The 21,294-nt window shown below is 39.2% G+C and overlaps 1 protein-coding gene across 7 annotated transcripts in view; it reads right to left on the reverse strand.

Annotated features, from left to right (window-relative positions):
- Positions 1–20,419, reverse strand: part of LOC110564769 (adhesion G protein-coupled receptor E4-like) — a 101,502-nt gene extending 81,083 nt beyond the window's left edge. For 2 of the 7 annotated variants that reach the window (XM_060370926.1, XM_060370920.1), the window contains exons 1-2: positions 20,376–20,419; positions 5,267–5,372 (exon numbers count right to left, since the gene is read on the reverse strand). In XM_060370926.1, the coding sequence (XP_060226909.1) occupies positions 5,267–5,315 (49 nt within the window). In that variant the 5' untranslated portion in view covers positions 5,316–5,372; positions 20,376–20,419. The other 5 variants (XM_060370922.1, XM_060370921.1, XM_060370925.1 and 2 more) reach the window with 5 other exon arrangements.
- Between the last annotated feature and the right edge of the window lie 875 nt (positions 20,420–21,294).

Genomic DNA, 21,294 nt, shown 5'->3' on the forward strand with positions numbered 1-21,294 from the left:
GAAAGACTCTACCCAGCAGTGTATCAAAGCAGATGCTGAGACTCATAGCCAAACTTTGGAAAGAGTTTACAGAATCTTATTAAAGAAGCGGGAGATGAAAGAACTGAAAGGCCAGGAGTTCCACAAGGAGAGCAGCAAAACCAAGAAATCTGGGCCCAGGGGTCTTTTCTAAGACTGATACTATAACCAAGGACCATGCATGGAGATAACCTAGAACCACTGCATAGATGTAGGCCAAAGCAGTCAGTAATCAAGTGTGTTCCTGAGTAAGGAGAACAGAGACTGTCTCTGACATGAACTCTGGCTGGCTCTTTGACCACCACACCTGAGGGGAGAGCAGCCTCACCAGGCCGCAGAGGGAAACAATGCAGCCATTCCTGATGAGACCTGATATGCTAGGGTCAGATGGAAGGGGAGGAGGACCTCCCCTATCAGTGGACTTGGAGAGGGGAATGGGAGGAGATGAGAGAGGGAGGGTGAGACAGAGACAGGGAGGGATTGTGAGGGAATGAGGCAGGTGGCTACATCTAGGACACAAAGTGAATAAACTCTAATTAATATAAATAAATAAAATTTTTAAAAAATGCTGAGTACTATTCCATTGTTTAAATGTACCACAATTTCTGTATCCATTCCTCAACTGAGGGACATCTGGGTTGTTTCCCGCTTCTGGCTTTTACAAATAAAGCTGCTATGAACATGGATGAGCAAATGTCCTTTTTGTATACTTGAGCTTCTTTTGGATATATACCTGGGAGTGGTATAGCTGGATCTTGAGGAAGCACTGTTCCTAATTGTCTGAGAAAGTGCCAGATTGATTCTAAGTGGTTGTACAAGTTTACAATCCCACCAGCAGTGGAAGAAGGTTCTGATGGGTGTAAGGTGAAATCTTAGGGTCATTTTGATCTGCATTTCCCTGATGACTAAGGATGTTGAACATTTCTTTAAGTGTTTCTCTGCCATTCAATATTCCTCTACAGAGAATCCTCTGTTTAGCTCTGTACACCATTTTTAAATTGGATTACTTGATTTTTTGCTTTCAACTTCTTGAGTTCCTTATATATTTTGGATATTAGCCCTCTGTCAAATATAGGGTTGTTGAAGATCTTTTCACAGTCTGTAGGCTGTTGTTTTGTTCTGATGACAGTGTCCTTTGTTTTACAAAAGCTTTTCAGTTTCATGATATTCCATTTGTTGGGTAAGATGAAAAATCCTTACTCAGAAGAACAAACAGAATGGAAATTGGAAGAGGGAGTAAACAAAAAATAGGACATAGAGGGCCTCTGAAAGACTCTACTCAGCAGTTTGTCAAAGCAGATGCTGAGGCTCATAACCACACTTTGGGCAGAGTGCAGGGAATCTTATGAAAGAAGGGGGAGATAGAAAGACCAAGAAATCTGGGCCCAGGGGTCTTTTCTAAGACTGATACTGTAACCAAGGACCATGCATGGAGATAACCTAGAACCACTGCATAGATGTAGCCCAAAGCAGTCTAGGAGCTGTACAAGGAGAGCAACAGAAACAAAAATCTGGGCCCAGAGTTCTTTTCTAAGGCTGATACTCCAACCAAAAACCATACATGGAGATAACCTATAACCCCTGCACAGATGTAGCCCATAGCAGCTCAGTATCCAAGTGGGTTGCCTAGTGAGGGGAACAGGGACTGTCTCTGACATGAACTCAGTGGCTGGCTCTTTGATCACCTCCCCCTGATGGGGGAGGAGACTTGCCCAGCTAAAGAGGAGGACATTGCGGCCAGTCCTGATAAGCTAAGGTCAGATGGAAGGTGAGGAGGATCTCCTCTATCAATGAACTTGGAGAGGAGCATGGGAGGAGATGAGGGAGGGAGGTGGGATTGGGAGGGAATGAGTGAAGGGCTACAGCTGGGACACAAAGGTAATAAACTGTAATTAATATTTTAAAAGTAAAATAAAAATTTAAAAATGTCTTCAGTTATTCCATGAAAAAGAAGACCTCCCCAGTCAACCACACATAAAAGGAGATAAACCTTGAATAACGAAGAAGACCAAGAAGACCCACAACTACTTTTGGCGGCTCTTATGAGAGGTAACAACCCATAGTCACTCAAGACAAGAGTTCATAGAAACACCTAGCCAATCACATAAATATAAAAATAAATATAGGGCAGTTTAATTTATAGATGGTTTAATTAATGAAGACCCATGCCAAGCTTAAGGGCTAGCTGATTAATCAAAACCCAATTGCTAATGTAATGGGTGATCTTGTCTTTCAGATGAAGGAAAAATCTTCATGTAAGTAAAATTTTTATTGCTAATTGATGTAGTAGGATCAAGCCCACAGTGGTGGTTAACACCCTTAGGTAGGGGGATGTGAGATGTAAAAAAAAAAAAAAAAAAGCATAGCTGACCAGGAGCCTGGTAAAAAGAAAAAAAAATCCTCCGTGGCTGCCAATGTAAGCTTCTACTTCAAGTTCTTTTCTTGGTTTCCCTTGATGATGGACTGTACCCTGTAAGATCAAATAAACACTTTCCCCTTCAAGGTGTTTTTAGTCACAGTGTTTTATCACAACAACACAAAAGGTTACAAACCAAGCCAATTCAAGAAAGAGAATGAACACAGGCTAAAATGCAGTGTTGTTTGCTCCACAAAGTACTGGTGGTAATGGTGATGGTGAATGATGGTGAAGGGGATGATGATGATGATGAAGTGGATGGAAAAACATATTAAAATTATTTTATATTTAAACATCAAACCAAAATTGCATTTTCATGCAAGGAGCTTGTATGTCATTTGTACATCTGAATAAACATTTATTTACACAGAGATGCATACATCTCTTATACAACATTTACGGAGGCTGGAACACCCCATGGAATAGTCAAGTAGGAAACCACATGACCTTAAAAGCTGAAAATACTAACCAACCAGTGGTTCTTTGTGTCTTTACGTTTGTGTGTATTCATGCATGTAGGTTATATGGAGACCAGAGGTTGTTGTCGAGTTGTTTGATCAGTAACTATGTACTATCACTGAGTATATAGGGCCTCTCACTGAACCTAAAACTCGCCAGTGTTTCTAGACTGATGTAACGGCAAGCTCACTTCCTGCTGCCCAGGGCTAGAGAGCAATGGTGCTGCTGCTGCGGTTCACCACACCATTGTATTTCTCATGGGTTCTCGGGATCTGAATTTAGTTTTTAATGCTTGCATAGCAAGTAACTTACCAATTTCCCTTGTAGAAAAGAGTGTACCCACTCCTCATCTACATGGCTAAACATAAGTTATGCCTAAGTTCTCCTAACAAACACCTAAGTGTTCAACACTGCCTACCTCTTCCTATAGATATTTTTATTACCATGAAGAGCAAAACTTCACAATAGAAGTGTGTTAGGGTCCAGGATATTGTAACACACTGAGCAATAATTCTCCATGCACAGACCTGACTGGTTGTCAGTCTTTAGCAGAGAGTGGAAGGTTCACTTAGCTTACCCCAAAGGGGATTTCTGTATAAGCTGATGATGTCATAACACTACATAAAAGGGGCATTAGTTTGTAACCTCCAGGAAATACACAGATATTTGGAGAATCTGTGTCTCTTGTAGGGTTCTCAGCTAGTCTGATCACAAGTTAATCACAATAAATGAATATATTATCATCAACTGTTTCCGCATTTATTGGTAGCAATCCCTACATTCTCTTTGTGTTTCTTGGCATCCTCTCACTAATTGTACACATTCCTCAACATGACCCCTTTTCAGTTCTATTTATGTTTTGAGATAAAGATGTGTACCCTTGAATCTTTAAGAATCTAGAAAAGTGACCAAGGTTTTTCATGCCTATGATGGAGTTCTTGGAAAGAAAAAGATTCTAGGCTTGCTTTGGACCCAGAGAAGAGCATGTCTGATTGCATGTGGGTTGATGCCCCAGGTCCCGCCTCTGAGAAAAAGGTATCGGAAGGGTCTGATGCTCTTTGGGTGGATGACACCTAAATGAACATCGGGACAAAGTCCCAATTTATTTCTAATATCAGAGATCAGACCTCTACGCTTGCCTGATGCGTCTAAAACAAAAAGGGGGAACTGTAGAGAGCTGCGGAATGCTGTGCCTTAAAGATGGAGCTGGTTTCCGCCTTCCACCTTCCCGATGGTGAGTGCTCTCTGTCACGAACAACTCCACATTTGGCTAAGGCTGAGGATCTGGCTTGCTTCCATGTATGTGGACCTATCTGCATTGCCCCCGTGGCACGCCTGGGTTGGCTACCCAGAGGCTATTTAAGCTGTGGGCTGGCTTTCCCCAGGGTCCGAGGATTGTTCAAGGTTCCTGAATAAACTGTATTGAAAAAAAAAAAAGATTCTAGGCTTGAGACTGGTGTGAAATACATAAGGTTACATTGTTGCAAAAATGTTATAATTATGATTTAAGATTTAATTTTTATAGGTATCTGTGCTATATGCAACACATTATACATGCATGAGTCACAGGTAGTCATAAGCTCCCATATGGGTGCTGCGAATCAAAGTCAGATACTCTGAAAGAGCAGCCAGGGTTTGTAACCACAGAGCCATCTCACAGTGTAAAAAGAAGATTGAAATGAAACCCCAAACTTGCAATGATGCTGTAAATTGGGTGTCTATAATACTGTGGTGACAATGCAACTAAATAAACTGAACCACACAGTAGAATATATATATTCATCTCCAAGTTAGGTTGGCCTCCACCATCACAGATCACTGTTGTTTTTAATATTCACAATCACTTCCCTGATCTCTTCTACCCCTTCCTATCAGACAGAAAAAAAATCAGAAATGGATCAATGGCAATGAATGAAGAAATCTAAATCAAGTAGACAAGGGAGATGCAAAGAAAATATATTTTTTTTAAAACAGTGATATGGAATTTATCATTTCATCTCTTTTTTATTCAGGCCCAAGAACACTTTACATGCTTTTAAACTCTGAAGGTTCTTTTGTTATTGCTGTTGCCTTTAATTTTATTATGAAAATTTTATGGCTTTATATATTCATATAAATCTGTGAACTTATCTGAAAGCTTGCTTCTCTTTGTAAAATGTCAGCTTTTGATGAAAATTTGGTTTTGTTCACCGTAGGTTTCTGTTTTGTCCAGTTCCTATAGTTATGGCACAAGGAATCTTAACCCCAGTAATGATGTAGAGATATTTAATAGCAGAGTCACATGACACTGTTGCTGGAGAAACTGACAACTCTGGGTAAGAAATTATATACTAGCAAAGCCATAGGAAGATGAGAGAGTATTGTTTCATTTACCTGTGGCATGAAACAGGCACCTGCTTTCCATATCTCCAATTGCCACCATCAAAGATCTGAGAATCTCTCCAACAGGGCTGGGTGAGAGTTCATGAAATGAATGAACCTATAAAAAATTTTTTGGTGGTGAGAAAACATATAAAGAATAGAAACAAAACCCATTGTCTTGATCCTCTTTCCATCAATAACTGTACATGAGAACCCATCTCAAGGAAAGTACACTGCTAAAATGACCAAAGTAGCCTTGACTGGGGCAAGCATGCCTATTTCTCAATAGACAGCCAAGAACTGGCATTTGATGTAGCTTAATTCTGCTGGTTTTAAAACCCAGTTCACTCAGTGGCCAGCTCTTTGATCACCTGAAGGGGTGCAGCCTTACCAAGCCACAGATGAAGACAATGCAGCCAGTCCTGATGAGACCTGATAGACTAGGATCAGATGGAAAGGTGACGGTTGAAGAAGAGGAAAGGGGAGTGGGATTGGAAGGGGACAACGGAGGGGCTATGGTTGGGATACAAAGTGAATAAACTGTAATTAATAAAAAGGCCCAGTTCACACATAGGCAACTCCACAGTAAGGTGGTTCTTACCCATTATTATTGCTTTTCAAGTTTTCACTAAAAATCACATTCATTTTGTGATGTACATTATGTTTATTTATGTACATTATGTTTATTTATGACACCGTATTGTGAAATATTGTGAAACAAAACATTCATTGCCTCACAGGTGTATCATTTTCTATTTCACCTAGCTATTTTTGTAGCTATCTGAAGAATATGCAATGTATTATAATTAAATGTAGTTACCATATCAAGCTGTAAAGCCCTATAATTTCCTTTTTAATGTCCAAAATGTCTGAAATTTAAACTCTTTAAATACCATCTCATTTAGGTAATTTTCCAACCTCCATAATCATAGTTATCATTGTATTTTTAATTCTGAATTTCACATTTTCTTCATTCGGAAAGTGTACAGCCTGGAATTGAGGGCATGATACTTTGGACAAGAATACATTCTGTGCAAGCATAAGGAGTTAAATTAGAATTACTAACATCTATGTAAAAATATGGGGACAGCTACACATTCATGTAGTCACAGCACTGGAAGGTACAAAAAAGTGGATCTCTTTGGCCAGTCATGCTAGAAGAAATGGCAAGTCTCCAGTTTGACTGGGGATCCTGTCACAAAAGAATAAAGTGGAGAGTAAGAGACAGCTTCTTCTGGCTTCTGCTTCTGCATGTATGAGTACTTACAATTATGCCCTCAAAAGCATGTAACACACACACACACACACACACACAAAATACATGGAAGGAATAAAAGCAAATAATAGACAACAAGATCTCAAAATCTCCTGTAGCACTTGACTTAATTTTTTAGTAATTAGAAAACTGTTTTCAGGTCACGGATGCTGAGTGAAGAAGAGTCACTTTCTTCAGGAATGTGGCCACTGATACTATCTATACTTCAGTAGATAACTTTTGGACATGTATGTATGACTAATCTTGGGCTATAACAGAAGAGGATATAAAGTTGGAGGGGCTCATGAAAGAGGAGATCTGGATGAGATGAATGAAAGTTGAATGTGATCAAATATATTGTGTATACAATAGAAAATTCTGGAAAAATAAATATAGAAATTAAAAAGCATACGTTCTCTTAAAAGGAACTATATATACATTCATTTTGCATTCAGAGTGCAATTCACTAACATCCCTCATATTGCGATTTATTTGGTTATACAATGGTTATTTTAACTATTTTAAATAATTTATTAATATGAAGAATTTATTAATATGTGTCTGTGATTACAATTGTACTGGGTGCCTTCTGTGATACATACAATATTTTAAGGTGACGTTTCTAGGATTTACTTCAAATATCTACGTAGTGGGTTTCTAAAGCAATAGGAAATAAAGAGGAAACAAAATTATACAGGTGTTAGTCACTTTTGAGCTAGCTTGACAATGTGTCATGGAAAGACATTATGCTACTGTATTTATACACTTTTATGTCTGAATTTTTACAGAATCAAAAAAGGACATGGGAGGACAGCGGTGAAATGACATATTCATAGTGATAAGTAAGTAAATAATAACCAACTCAATACCAGGGGGCAGAAGTTAGCATGCTAACTTATACATTCAGTAGGAAAAATGATCAGAAAATGTGAACTTTGTCGCAATCAGATTATTAGGTAGAATCAAAGATGTTATAAGTGTATTGGTAAAAAGGAAGCTGAGACAAACTGCATTTCACATGAGAGCTGTATTAGAAGTATATCCCTCATGTACTAAATGACCTGGGTACTAGAGGTAATCAGCTTTCTCAGTTCTTAATGACACAGGGAATTCCATTTCTTATATGATATAGAGGCTGGATGCTAGGGTTTGAGGGGAGTCACACACTAAATGCCAGGAGAAATCAAATAAGTAGGCACTAGATGAAAAGTAATTTCTAATTAAAAATTGTTTGAGGTCTAGGTATTGGGTGAGGATGGTTTTAGAGCTTCAAGTATTGGGTGGTGAGGAGACTGCAAGCATCATAGAAAGCTTACCTAGCAACTGTACAGAATAGCTCCTGAGGGGTGTGGCTTAATTTCTGAGAAAGCAAATTGATCAGCTAGAGGATTGGGAACAAAACAGAAACATTTTCACAATCATTTAAAACATATTTATGTAGCAAAATTATCACATGTACATGCATAGTTACATCTGTGTGCATACATGTGTGTATGCATGTTTGAATTGGAGACACAGAGTCATTCGTAGAAAATCATACAAGTATCTCAAATTCAAGATGATATGCATTACTGAGACAAATAAAGGGACTTGTGTTTCACTTTGCCTGTGGACAGTCACTAGTCACTGCAAAATACCATGAAGTACTGCTAAATGATATCACATTGGTTAGTTCTCTATCTAGATTTTGTTTGGTCTTCATAGTTAACATTATTTTTATGATTTCTGTAAGCAAACATTATACATATTTCACAGAGTCTTACTCCATATATTGCAGACTTACGAGGGAATGTGCCTGCCAAGATTCCCATTGTTGGCAAATGGTTAGATTGTCCTCATGTCTTGTATATTTCACAATCACTTTGAGGCTGCTGTGTTAGCTCACAGGACCCATACCACCAGGGAAAAGATATGTTTTAGTTGTGACCATTTAAGCAGCTTGAGGAAGTATTACTTTTAGATAACACTGTGCTTTCACTTTTGTGTGAATGGGTTTATTAAGTACATAGCAAGCAAGCATAAGGTAATAAAACAAAAAGTAGAAAATACTAGAGACCAGGTCAGACATAAACTGCAATGGACAAAAGACACCTGAATGGCAGAGGCCCCGTGGGGAATGTCTTCTTCTGGGTGAGAGTACTCCTTGATCATTTCCACCACAAATATCTTTACATAACAAGCAAAACAGTAGTTACGTCTTTTGCCTGGAAAGTTTATTGGGTATGTTTCACCTCATATACGTATTCAAGATATATTTTTCAGCTCTTAAGAATGTGCTATTTTGAAGATGTTGGGGGGAGGGGCATGATGGCGGCGCCGGGAGGACTCTCATTCTGAGGAGCAGCACAGCAGGATGAGCACAGTGACCAGCAATCAGAACTCTCGGCCATAAAACACAGTCATTGTGTTTCCCAGGTGAGAGGATACCCCACGGTGGGGGATTCAATCAGCTTTTAACTCACCCGGCTAAACCCCAGAAGAGATCCCGATTCCGCCAGACGCTTGGCTGCCGGCCGCCAGCCCCAGCCCCGGCCTGGAGCCACAAGCCAGTGTCTGGTCACAGTCCCAGACTGAACCGTGTGCACCACACTATCAGAGACTGGAATTTTCAGTCGAGAGATAACCCCAGGGTACAGGAAACGATTGGGACCTGCCTTAGGTCACCCAGACATCCCCTGGAAAAGACTCGGGCGGGTTCCACGGGCACCACAGGAGCCAGCCTGGAGCCAGAGCCAGGGACCCAGGTTCCTGCACAGAGCCCTGCCTGCCTGCGCGCCTGATTCGCCACCGAACATAGAAATGGCGGGTCTGATCTCAGAGCACTCAGCTCACCCCCAACCTGAAAAGGTCCCCAGAAAATTACCCAGCTTAGGGAGGCACTCAGGCTCCCAAAAGCCGCAAAGGCAGACACAGGCAGTTTCTGCGCACCAGACAGCTGGCGGAGACTGAGCCGCCATCAAACAGCTGTGCTCCAGGCACAGGCAGTTTCTGCGGCCAGCCAGCTGGCGGACACTGAGCAGTGTGCACCAGGGCAAAAAAAGACACTGGGAGTCCATGTCTCCAGAGAATCCACGGGGAAGGAAGGAAACTGGACTGACCTAAATCACCCAATCCTTCCCTAGAAAAAGTCTAGCAGTCTAGTGGGGCCGAGGCGCCAACACTCAGCTGTGCTTCAGACACAGGCACAAACAGTTGAGGCGCACCTGATGTCCAACTGGGTCACAGCAGCTGATCATGAAATTTACAACAAGAAACTCAGAAACAGGTCAGCTGCCCTCAGGACTTCCATGGGTGAGAGGAGAACCTTCTCGACTAACAAAGACCACAGTTACCACTCAGGTCTATATCCCTGAGGTGAGCAACTCCTGAAAAAACACCAGCCATCCAGGGACTATACCCAAAAAGCTGAGAAGACATTCTTCAGGAAAAACCAGCTTTCTGCCAAGGGGATTCTCTCCACCACAGGATCCCCAGGAACCACCAGAAAATAACCCCAAACACCTAAGATAACACAATGAGTAGAGGCCAGCGTAAAAGCTCAAGCAACAAAAGACAGAGCAATATGGCATCTCCAGAACCCAGTTACCCAGGGGCAAGTAGCCCTGGACACCCCAGAATAACTGAAATCCAAGAAGATGACCTAACAACTATGCTAAGATGATAACAGAGGAAACAAATAAGATTCGTAAAGACATAGAGGAAGATAAACTCAAACAGAATATTGCCATCCGTAAAGAAATAGAGGAAGCTGCAGCCAAACAGTTTATGGCCTTTAGAAAGGAAATGCTTAAAACACTGAATGAAATGATAGAAACAGAGTTGAAGGAACTAAAAGAAAAACAGGAAAGTAAAATCAGACAGGTGAAGGAAGTAAACAAAACAACTCAAGACCTGAAGATAGAATTGGAAAAATTAAAGAAAACACAAATGGAAGAAATAATGGAAAGGAAGAATCTAGGGAAGAAAACAGGAACTACAGAGGTAAGCATAACCAACAGACTACAAGAGATGGAAGAAAGAATCTCAGGTGTAGAAGATACAACAGAAGAAATCGATGTATCTGTCAAAGAAAATGTTAAATCCGAAAAATTCCTGACACAGACCCTCCAAGAAATGCAAGACAATACAAAAAGACAAAACCTAAGAATAATAGGTATAGAGGAAAAAGAAGACTCCCTTCTCCAAGGCCCAGAAAATATTTTCAACAAAATCATCGAAGAAAATTTCCCCAAGCTAAAGGAGAGGCCAATTAGAATACATGAGGCCTACAGAACACCCAACAAATTTGACGAGAAAAGAAAATCCCCCCGCCACATAATAATCAAAACAGTAAGTATACAGAACAAAGAAAAAATCCTAAAAGCTGCAAGGGAAAAAGGCCAAGTAACATACAATGGCAAACCCATTAGAATCACACCTGACTTTTCAACAGAGACTATGAAAGCCACAAGGGCCTGGACGGATATCATGCAGACCCTAAGAGAACACAGATGTCAGCCCAGGCTACTATACCCCGCAAAACTCTCAGTCCTCATAGATGGAGAAAACAAGATATTCAATGACAAAAACAAATTTCAACAATACCTACACACAAATCCAGTGTTACAGAAGACACTGGAAGGGAAAATACAACCCAAGAAAGCTAGCTACATTCAAGAAAACACAGGAAATAAATAACCTCACTTCAGTAAAACAAAAAGCAACCAAGCTCACAACCTGATGACCACAGCCAACATCAAAATCAAGAGATCTAACAGCCACTGGTCATTAATCTCTCTCAACATCAATGGACTCAGCTCTCCAATAAAAAGACACAGATTAACAGAATGGATACGTAAACAAAACCCAGCAATCTGTTGCATACAAGAAACACACCTAAGACACAAAGATAGACATTACCTGAGGGTAAAGGGTTGGAAGACGACTTTCCAAGCAAACGGACCCAAGAAGTAAGCAGGAGTAGCCATTCTAATATCTGATAAAATAGACTTTCAACCAAAATTAGTCAAAAGAGATGGGGAAGGACACTTCATACTCATCAAGGGAAAATTCCACAAGGAAGACATCACAATCCTGAACATCTATGCCCCAAATACAAGGGCACCCACATTTGTGAAAGAAACATTGATAAAATTTAAAGCACATATAGATTCCCACACATTAATAGTGGGAGACTTCAACACCCCACTCTCAATAAAGGACAGGTCAACAAAACAGAAATTAAACAAAGAAACAATGTCTCTGACAGAGGTCATGAATCAGATGGACCTAACAGACATTTACAGAACTTTACACCCAAACACAAAAGAATTTACCTTCTTCTCAGCACCTCATGTAACCTTCTCCAAAATAGACCATATAGTGGGTCACAAAGCAAGCCTCAACAGATACAAGAAGATTGAAATAATCCCATGTATCTTGTCTGATCACCATGGAATAAAGCTGGACCTCAACAATAACAGAAATAACAAAAAGCCTACACACACATGGAAACTGAACAACTTGTTACTAAATGACAGCTGGGTCAGGGAAGAAATAAAGAAAGAAATTAAAGTCTTTCTAGAAATCAATGAAAATGAAGACACAACATACCCGAACTTGTGGGACACAATGAAAGCAGTGCTAAGAGGAAAGTTCATAGCACTAAGTGCCTTCAAGAAGAAATTTGAGAAAGCTCATTCAAGCACCCTAAAGGCTCACTTAAAAGCCCTAGAAAAAGAAGAAGCAGACACACCAAGAAGGAGTAGACGGCTGGAAATAATCAAACTCAGGGCTGAAATCAATCAATTGGAAACAAATAAAACAATTCAAAGAATCAATGAAACCAAGAGCTGGTTCTTTGAGAAAATCAACAAGATTGACAAACCCTTAGCCAAGCTAACTAAAAGGCAGAGAGACACCACCCAAATCAACAAAATCAGAAATGAAAAGGGGGATATAACTACAGACACTGAGGAAATCCAAACAATCATTAGGACTTACTTCAAAAGTCTATATGCCACAAAATTTGAAAATCTAAATGAAATGGACAATTTTCTTGATCGATTAGACTTACCAAAGCTGAATCAGGACCAGGTAAATCAACTAAATAGTCCTATATCACCCAAAGAAATAGAAGCGGTCATCAAAATTCTCCCATCCAAAAAAAGCCCAGGACCAGATGGCTTCAGCGCAGAATTCTACCAGACCTTCAAAGAAGAGCTAACACCAATTCCCTTCAAACAATTCCACAAAATAGAAACAGAAGGAATATTACCAAATTCATTCTATGAAGCCACAGTCACCTTGGTACCTAAACCTCACAAAGACTCAACAAAGAAAGAGCATTTCCGGCCAATCTCCCTTATGAACATTGATGCAAAAATACTTAATAAAATACTTGCAAACCAAATCCAAGAACACATCAAAGATATTATCCACTATGACCAAGTAGACTTCATCCCAGGTATGCAGGGGTGGTTCAATATACGGAAATTCATCAATGTGATCCACCATATTAACAAACTGAAAGAAAAAAAACACATGATAATCTCCCTAGATGCTGAAAAAGCATTTGACAAAATCCAACATCCATTCATGTTCAAAGTTTTGGAGAGATCAGGGATACAAGGCACATATCTAAACATAGTAAAGGCGATATACAGCAATCCTATAGCCAACATCAAACTGAACGGAGAGAAACTTAAAGCAATCCCACTGAAATCAGGGACAAGACAAGGCTGCCCACTCTCTCCATATCTCTTCAACATAGTGCTGGAAGTCCTTGCTAGAGCAATAAGACAGTTGAAGGAGATCAAGGGGATACAAATTGGAAAGGAAGAAGTCAAATTATCACTATTTGCAGATGATATGATAGTATATGTGAGTGACCCCAAAAACTCTACCAGGGAACTCCTACAGCTGATAAACACCTTCAGCCAAGTGGCCGGATACAAAATTAACTCAAAAATTCAGTAGCCCTCCTGTATACAAAAGACAAAAGAGCTGAGAAAGAAATTAGGGAAACAACACCCTTCACAATAGCCACAAATGACATAAGGTACCTCGGAGTAACCCTAACCAAGGAAGTCAAAGACTTGTATGAAAAAAAATTTCAAATCTCTGAAGAAAGAATTAGAAGAAGATATGAGAAGATGGAAAGATCTCCCATGCTCATGGCTTGCCAAGATTAACATAGTAAAAATGGCCATCTTACCAAAAGCAATCTACAGATTCAATGCAATGCCCATCAAATTACCAACACAATTCTTTTCAGACCTGGAAAGAAAAATTCTCAGCTTCATATGGAATAACAAGAAACCCAGAATTGCTAAAACAATCCTCTACAATAAAAGATCTTCCGGAGGTATCTCCATCCCTGATCTTAAGTTGTACTATAAAGCAACAGTTTTAAAAACCGCATTGTACTGGCATAGAAACAGAATTGTGGATCAATGGAACCGAACAGAGGACCCAGAAATAAACCCACACACTTATGGACACCTGATCTTTGACAAAGACGCCAAAACCATACAATGGAAAAAAGATAGCATCTTCAACAAATGGTGCTGATCTAACTGGATGTCTAAAATGGATGTAGAAAAATGAAAATAGATCCATACTTGTCACCCTGCACAAAACTGAAGTCCAAGTGGATCAAAGACCTCAACATAAAACCAGACACATTAAATCGGCTTGAAAAAAAAGTGGGAAATACCCTAGAACTCATTGGTACAGGGGAAAACTTCCTGAACAGAATACCAACAGCACAGGCTCTAAGAGCAACAGTCAATAAATGGGACCTCATGAAACTGAAAAGCTTCTGTAAAACAAAGGACACCGTCATCAAAACAAAGCGACCACCTACAGATTGGGAAAGAATCTTCACCAACCCTTTATCTGACAGAGGACTCATATTCACTATATATAAAGAACTAAAGAAGCTGAAAAGCAGCAAACCAAGTAATCCAATTAAAAAATGGGGAACAGAGCTAAACAGAGAATTCTCTGTAGAGGAATACCGAATGGCAGAGAAGCACTTAAAGAAATGCTCAACCTCATTAGCAATTAGGGAAATGCAAATCAAAACAACCCTGAGATTTCACCTTACACCCATCAGAATGGCCAAGCTCAAAAACTCAAGTGACAACACATGCTGGAGAGGTTGTGGAGAAAGGGGAACCCTTCTCCACTGCTGGTGGGAATGTAAACTTGTACAACCACTCTGGAAATCAATCTGGCGCTTTCTCAGACAACTAGGAATAGCGCTTCCTCAAGATCTAGCCATACCACTACTGGGCATATATCCAAAAGAGGCTCAAGTACACAAAAAGGACATTTGCTCAACCATGTTTGTAGCAGCTTTATTTGTAATAGCGAGAAGCTGGAAACAACCCAGATGCCCCTCAACTGAAGAATGGATGCAGAAATTGTGGTACATCTACACAATGGAATATTACTCAGCAATGAAAAATAAGGAAATCATGAAATTCGCAGGTAAATGGTGGGATCTGGAAAGGATCATCCTGAGTGAGTTGTCCCAGAAGCAAAAAGAAACACATGGTATATACTCACTCATATAGACATACAACATAAGACAAACGCATTAAAACCTGTGCATCTAAAGAAACTAAGCAAGAGAGAGGACGCTAACTAAAATGTCCAATCCCCATCCGGAAAGGCAAAGAGGATGGACATCAGAAGAAGAAGAAAACAGGAAACAACCTAGGAACCTACCACAGAGGGCCTCTGAAAGCCTCTGCCCTTCAGACTATCAAAGCAGATGCTGAGCCTGATGGGCAATTGTTGGGCAGAGTGAATGGAATTTTAGGTAAGAACTGGGAAATAGTAAGAGCTGGAGAGGACAGGGTCTCCACAAGGAGAGCAACAGAACAAGAAAATTTGAACACAGGGAACTTCCCAGAGACTCATACTCCAACCAAGGACTATTCTTGGAGATAACCCAGAACCCCTGCACAGATGTAGCCCAGGGCAGTTCAGAGTCCAATTGGGTTACATAGTGATGTGAAGAGGGACTGCCTCTGACATAATCTGATTGGCCTGCTCTTTGATCACCTCCCTCTGGGGGGGAGCAGCCTTACCAGGCCATAGTAGAGGACAATGCAGCCACTTTTGATGTGAACTGACAGACTTAGATCAGAAAGGAGAGGAGAACCTCCCCTATCAGTGGACTTGGGGAGTGGCATGCAAGCAGAGGGAGGAGGGAGGGTGGGATTGGGATGGGAGGAGGGAGGGGCTTATGGGGGGATGCAGAATGAATAAAGTGTAATTGATGAAAAATTAAAAAAAAAAGATTGTGCTATTTTTACTCTTGGACTACTTTTTGTTCTCATTCTCCTTTATTACAGGACAGAGATTTCAGTTCATACCTGAACAAGGGGTCTTGAAGAACCCTCTAGGGAAGATGCATGTTTCTACCATCAGGAGGGGATGGCAAAGCCACATTCATATCCAGTATCTTAGTGACCACAGCACAATTTACTAATATAATATTTATTTTCGTAAATGACACATAAGCCTTTCTGAGCAACAAATAACCATGAAGATATTTAATCAAAGTTATATTGAGAAAATGATCTGGTAGTTCCCCTAAGGAGGCCTGTGATTGGCATAAACACAATTCCGCATTTGCATCAAATTCTGTGTAATGGTTGTCACTAAAACCTTTGTCACACACTTCCCCTGCCATGAAACTAGGTTCTTCGGTTCACTTTCTGAACCAGACTGGTGACACCTCCTGTATCATCTCCTATTGCTAAAATGACCCAATAAAAGCTTTTCCTAACTGGTCTTTTTCTGCCTACACACATTGTCTGCGAATATGTGTGTGCACTGGTGTACATTTATGTGCATATAGACATGCATATACACATGTGCATGCAAATGTTAGCAACTGCATTTAGCTTTCCATCGTTGCCTGGCATTAACTATAGGAACTGAGCTGTCTTACACACCTTCTTGCCTACTTTTTTCTTTATTAGTAGAATTGGATGAGGTGACAATTCATAGAGGAGAGGCAGCAACTGAGGTAATAAAGAACAACTGAAGAGAACCAGGGGCAGGAAGCAGAAGCAACACAGATGATTAAAGCTGTGAAGAAGTCAAGATAAGCTGTAGTTCCTAGCCACTAGATAAGCTTCAGAGAATTGCCAAGCATGAGACTACGGACTAGCAGGCTGCAACACTAATTCCTGTTAATCTTTTTTTTTCTGTTAATCTTCTTAGAAACTTTTTATCATAACACCACATACCAGCAGGTCAAGTTGTGTGACTCAGCTGTGCTGTCTGCTTCTGTTTGTTGTTATAGTTCATCAAGGCTGAAAGCAAAAAGCTTGCTGTTAGTGATGTTAACCGTTTAAGCTTCTGGTGGTGGCTAAATTGCAGAACAGTAACCCACCATCAATGCCCTGGACTCTCAAACTTGAAGCAGTGTGTTATTAGCTCCCAGGGAGTGATGCTGCAGTCCTTTGTATCTCCCAGTCCAGCCACGGGCCTAAAGTGTTCCATGGCTCCAGGCTACCAGCAATAGAACAGTTTTTCTTTTTCTATTGGTGACTTGTATATGGATAGAGCAAAAGACTTCATGTAAGATGGTTGGCAACACATTGTGGGTCTTTAATTTCATAAAATATTCCTGGAAATCACCTACAATTCTTACAGTAACACATGCTTTTGAAAGTATGTGGGTGGGAACCTGATATAACTAAAACTCCAGTGACACCAGTTGTTTTACATTTTGAACCAAATATAGGTTCTTAATGTAAAATATCTGTTTCTAAAGGAGAAATATTAGAGTGCTTAATGTCATTGTAATACTAGTGTGCATTATTGGCATATCACTATAAATTGAGAAGAAAAAAATGACCATGGATGTCATGGAACTAAGAATTTTCTCTGCATATTATCCTTAATGAACTGTTTTTTTGTAAATCTGTGAAATAATAAAACCTTAAAATATGCTAGGGACATGAATGGAGCTGAAACTCACTGGGTGTATAAGCGAAAAGACAGAATAAGAATATTCTCAATGTTCATAATTTAATATCATAAATAAAACAATATTTCATAGCTACATTAAGATAACCTAGATAGTGGTTTTGATATAGTACCAGAATAAAAATAACAAAAATGGATTAAATCGCAATATAGAATAATATATTTAAAAGTTACAGATAATATTAAGAGGTTATTAATGTTTTTTGTTCTCTTTAACTACACCTCTAAATTTTGTATATTAATCTTTTAGTAAAATTTATTATAAAAACCTTAAAAATTAAGAATAAAATTATTCCATGAGCCACTACTCAGAGAACATCAGAGAAAAGGGGGTCGAATACCATGTAAGAGCCATGAAGTCTTCTGGGAAACAGTCTCTCCTAGAAATGGTTCCATAAACAAGACCAGAAGAATATCAATATCATGGATACACTAATGTGGAAGGGAAAACTTTCATGTGGTCCTGCCACTATACAAAGAACCCCAGGCAACGAGTGAATGAATGAACGAATGCATGAATGAATGAATGAATGAATGAATGAATTCCAAGAGAAAGAAAATTAGTCACTGCCAGAGATGAGCACCCTTATTGGTTAACCAGTGCAGAACGGTAATGCTTGAAACCACTTATCCACAAACAACAAAAATGTACTCAGCAGGATGTATATATGTATTATGTATGTATGTATGTGAAGAGAGAGATGAAAAATTATAAAAACAAACTTTTTTCCACTTGTATGCAACAGAGTATGAGATGTACTGGAAGGAGAGTGTAGAAGAAGGAAAGGGGAGTGATATAATTTTCTTTCAATTCAAAACAATTATTGCTTGCACTGTGAGTTGATACCTGAGTGTGGAATTTCTTTGTATCAATCACAATTAGTTGTTAGTTGCAAACACTTAAGTGACATCCTAAGCTAATGCACTGGCTAATCTGTGCTTAGACTGAAACATTTAATACAGTGTAAGTGGTCCTATCCTAACTAATAAGACCTGTTCTTCCCCCAAAAGCTATAACATTCTTACTAAGAAAAAGTTATGTTAGCTACTAATTTAAATGTTTTACCTATTGGGATTTTCTGTTAGTGTAACATACATTTTGCTTATCTGGTTTTGTTTTTACTGTGGGTATGTGTCTCTGTGTGTCTATATATAATTGTGTGTGTATGTAATTGTGTATGTGTAATTTACTTTCTTTATTATTCAGCTCATGTAACACTTTAGAAATTTAAACATTTATTCAATAAATTTTAAAATATATCTCCGCAAAGAGATCAGTGGTCTTGAGATGACTTTGATATCTTAACTTTTAGTGTCTCATCTTTTAAAATTATTTTAATGTACTTTTAATTTTTGAAATTAAAATATAATTACATTGTTTTTCATCTTCACTTTCCTCATTTTAACTCTTCTCATGTAACCCTTGGATCTCAAAAATTCATACCCTTTTTCTTTACCTGTTGTTACACACATTCGTAAGTATATTAATAGATGATATTGATATTAATAGATATATTAATAGATGACATGATAACCCTTTAGGGTGCAGTAGTAGAACACATACCTTGGAATTGCCTCCATTAGCTCTCTAATTGGACTTAGGACCAACTTGTCAGTGGATTCGGGGAGGGGAATAACGGGAGAGGAGAAAGGGAGGAAGGGACTAGAAGGAGACAAGGGTACAGCCAGGATACAATGTGAATAAAATATAATAAATAATAAGTAAATAAATAATTAAAATAAGAAAAATAAAGAAAAACACTATCTCAAAGCAGGTACAAAAAATATAAAAGACCAACTCAACAAAAGAGAAATCATGTCTGAGACTAGAAACCTAGTCAACCACCTAGGGCTAGTAAAGTCATGGAACTTGGATGAGAACCCACAATCACTACTTTATTAAACCAAAATATTTGTCTTTATAGCCAGAGTTAATTGTATTTCTCATGCCTCATCAAGGTAATTTCCTTTTGCAACAGATGTAGACCACTACAAAAACAAAAACAAAACACATCCAATCAAAATGCAGAGTTGGGATCCCAGTACTAATAAATGCATCTACAAAACACTGCACACCTAAGGCTTAGGGAACAGTGAGAAAGAGGGGAAAAAAAGATTGTGAGATCCAGAGGATCCATCAGTGTGCTTTGAGACTGGTCTCCTGTTATTATCAGAAGCTACACCATAAAGTCTCACCAACAAGACTGACTAAACACAGACTGAATGAGGACAACAATAGACATGTAAAAGTCTGGGGAAAAAAGCATGGGACCTCAACCCCACATAAAGAACTATTGAGAGTGGAATAAATTGTCCTTGGCAGAAGAACATCACAGCAATGATTACCTAATATCAAATGATTAGTCTTGCAGCCATGTATCCAAGTAACATTATACAGGCTGAGAAGGTTGTATTTAGGACTATATATATACAACAACGTATACAAGACAGTAATATATAACAACAATTAATAAAAATAAAGAAACCATGACCTGAAAATAAAACAAGTAAGGGTATATCATAGAGATTAGAGAGTGAAGGGAAAAATTATGTAATTATAATATCAAAAATAATACAAGGTTTATCATATGAATCATTTTAAGCTTCTTCACACACCATTAGCCACATATAGGAAGTGTGCTAATCAACTCTCTGAGTCCATTCCTACCACAGAAAAACATAAATTCCTCATCAAAGCAATGTGCAAAATATACCTGAGATGGACTGGTGCCAACACCAATGGGTCTTTATCCCTTAATAGGAGGGTCTCCTTGAAGACATTTCCACTCCAACCACTTTTTCCTGACACAAAATCACAAGTGAAACTTTTTCTGTTTTCTATGGACAGTTGTTAATATAAAAGCTACGTACCCCAGGGTGATGAATGTTTGCTTCTCACTCAGTCTGGAACATTATCAGAACTAAGAAAGTGGAAGTGTATCACTGCTTATCTTGTTCTCCTTTTTCTCAAGCAATTTTGTAGTCACATGAGAAGGCTGGTATTTTTGCTGAGTTTCTTTAATTTTGCTACTTCTCTTTCCACCAGTGTAAAATAGATGATGCAATGTCTAGGGTGGGTCATATTTAAGTGCCTCAGAAAATGACTTTTTTTTATACTTTTATTTTTTATATTAATTACAGGTTATTTAATTTGTATCCCAGCTGTAGCCTCCTTCCTCATTCCCTCCCAATTCCACCCCTCCTCCCTCATCTCCTCCCTGCCCCTTTCCAAGTTCATTGATAGGGAAAGTCCTCCTCCTTTTCATCTGACCTTAGCTTATCAGGTATCTTCAGGACTGGCTGCAATGTTCTCCTCTGTGGCCTAGCAAAATGGTTCCTCCCTTGGGGGGGGGGGGAGGTCAAAGAGCCAGCCATTGAGTTCATGTCAGAAAGAGTCCCTGTTCGCCTTACTAGGGTACCCACTTGGATACTGAGCTACTATGAGCTACATCCAAGCTTGGGTTCTAGGTTATATCCATAACCTAGAAACAGTCTCATAAAAGATCCCTGTCCCCTGATTTATTTGGTCCTTGTGGAGCTCCTGTCCTCTCCAGGTCATACTAACTCCCTCTTCTTTCATATGGTTCCCTGAACTCTGCCCAAGGTTTGGTTATGAGTCTCAACATCTGCTTTGATACACTGCTAGCTGACTTTTCAAATGGTTGTTTACAGGCAGCAAAGTGTCAACTCTTACGGTTAAAAGTCCAACTCTGAAATGGCATCTTTAGTTGAATTCTTGATTTTGTATGTACCTGCACACTTTTGACAATTTCCAGACTGATTAGGGGTC

This window comes from Meriones unguiculatus, chromosome 17 (assembly GCF_030254825.1).
Source record: "Meriones unguiculatus strain TT.TT164.6M chromosome 17, Bangor_MerUng_6.1, whole genome shotgun sequence".
Classification (NCBI taxonomy): domain Eukaryota; kingdom Metazoa; phylum Chordata; class Mammalia; order Rodentia; family Muridae; genus Meriones; species Meriones unguiculatus.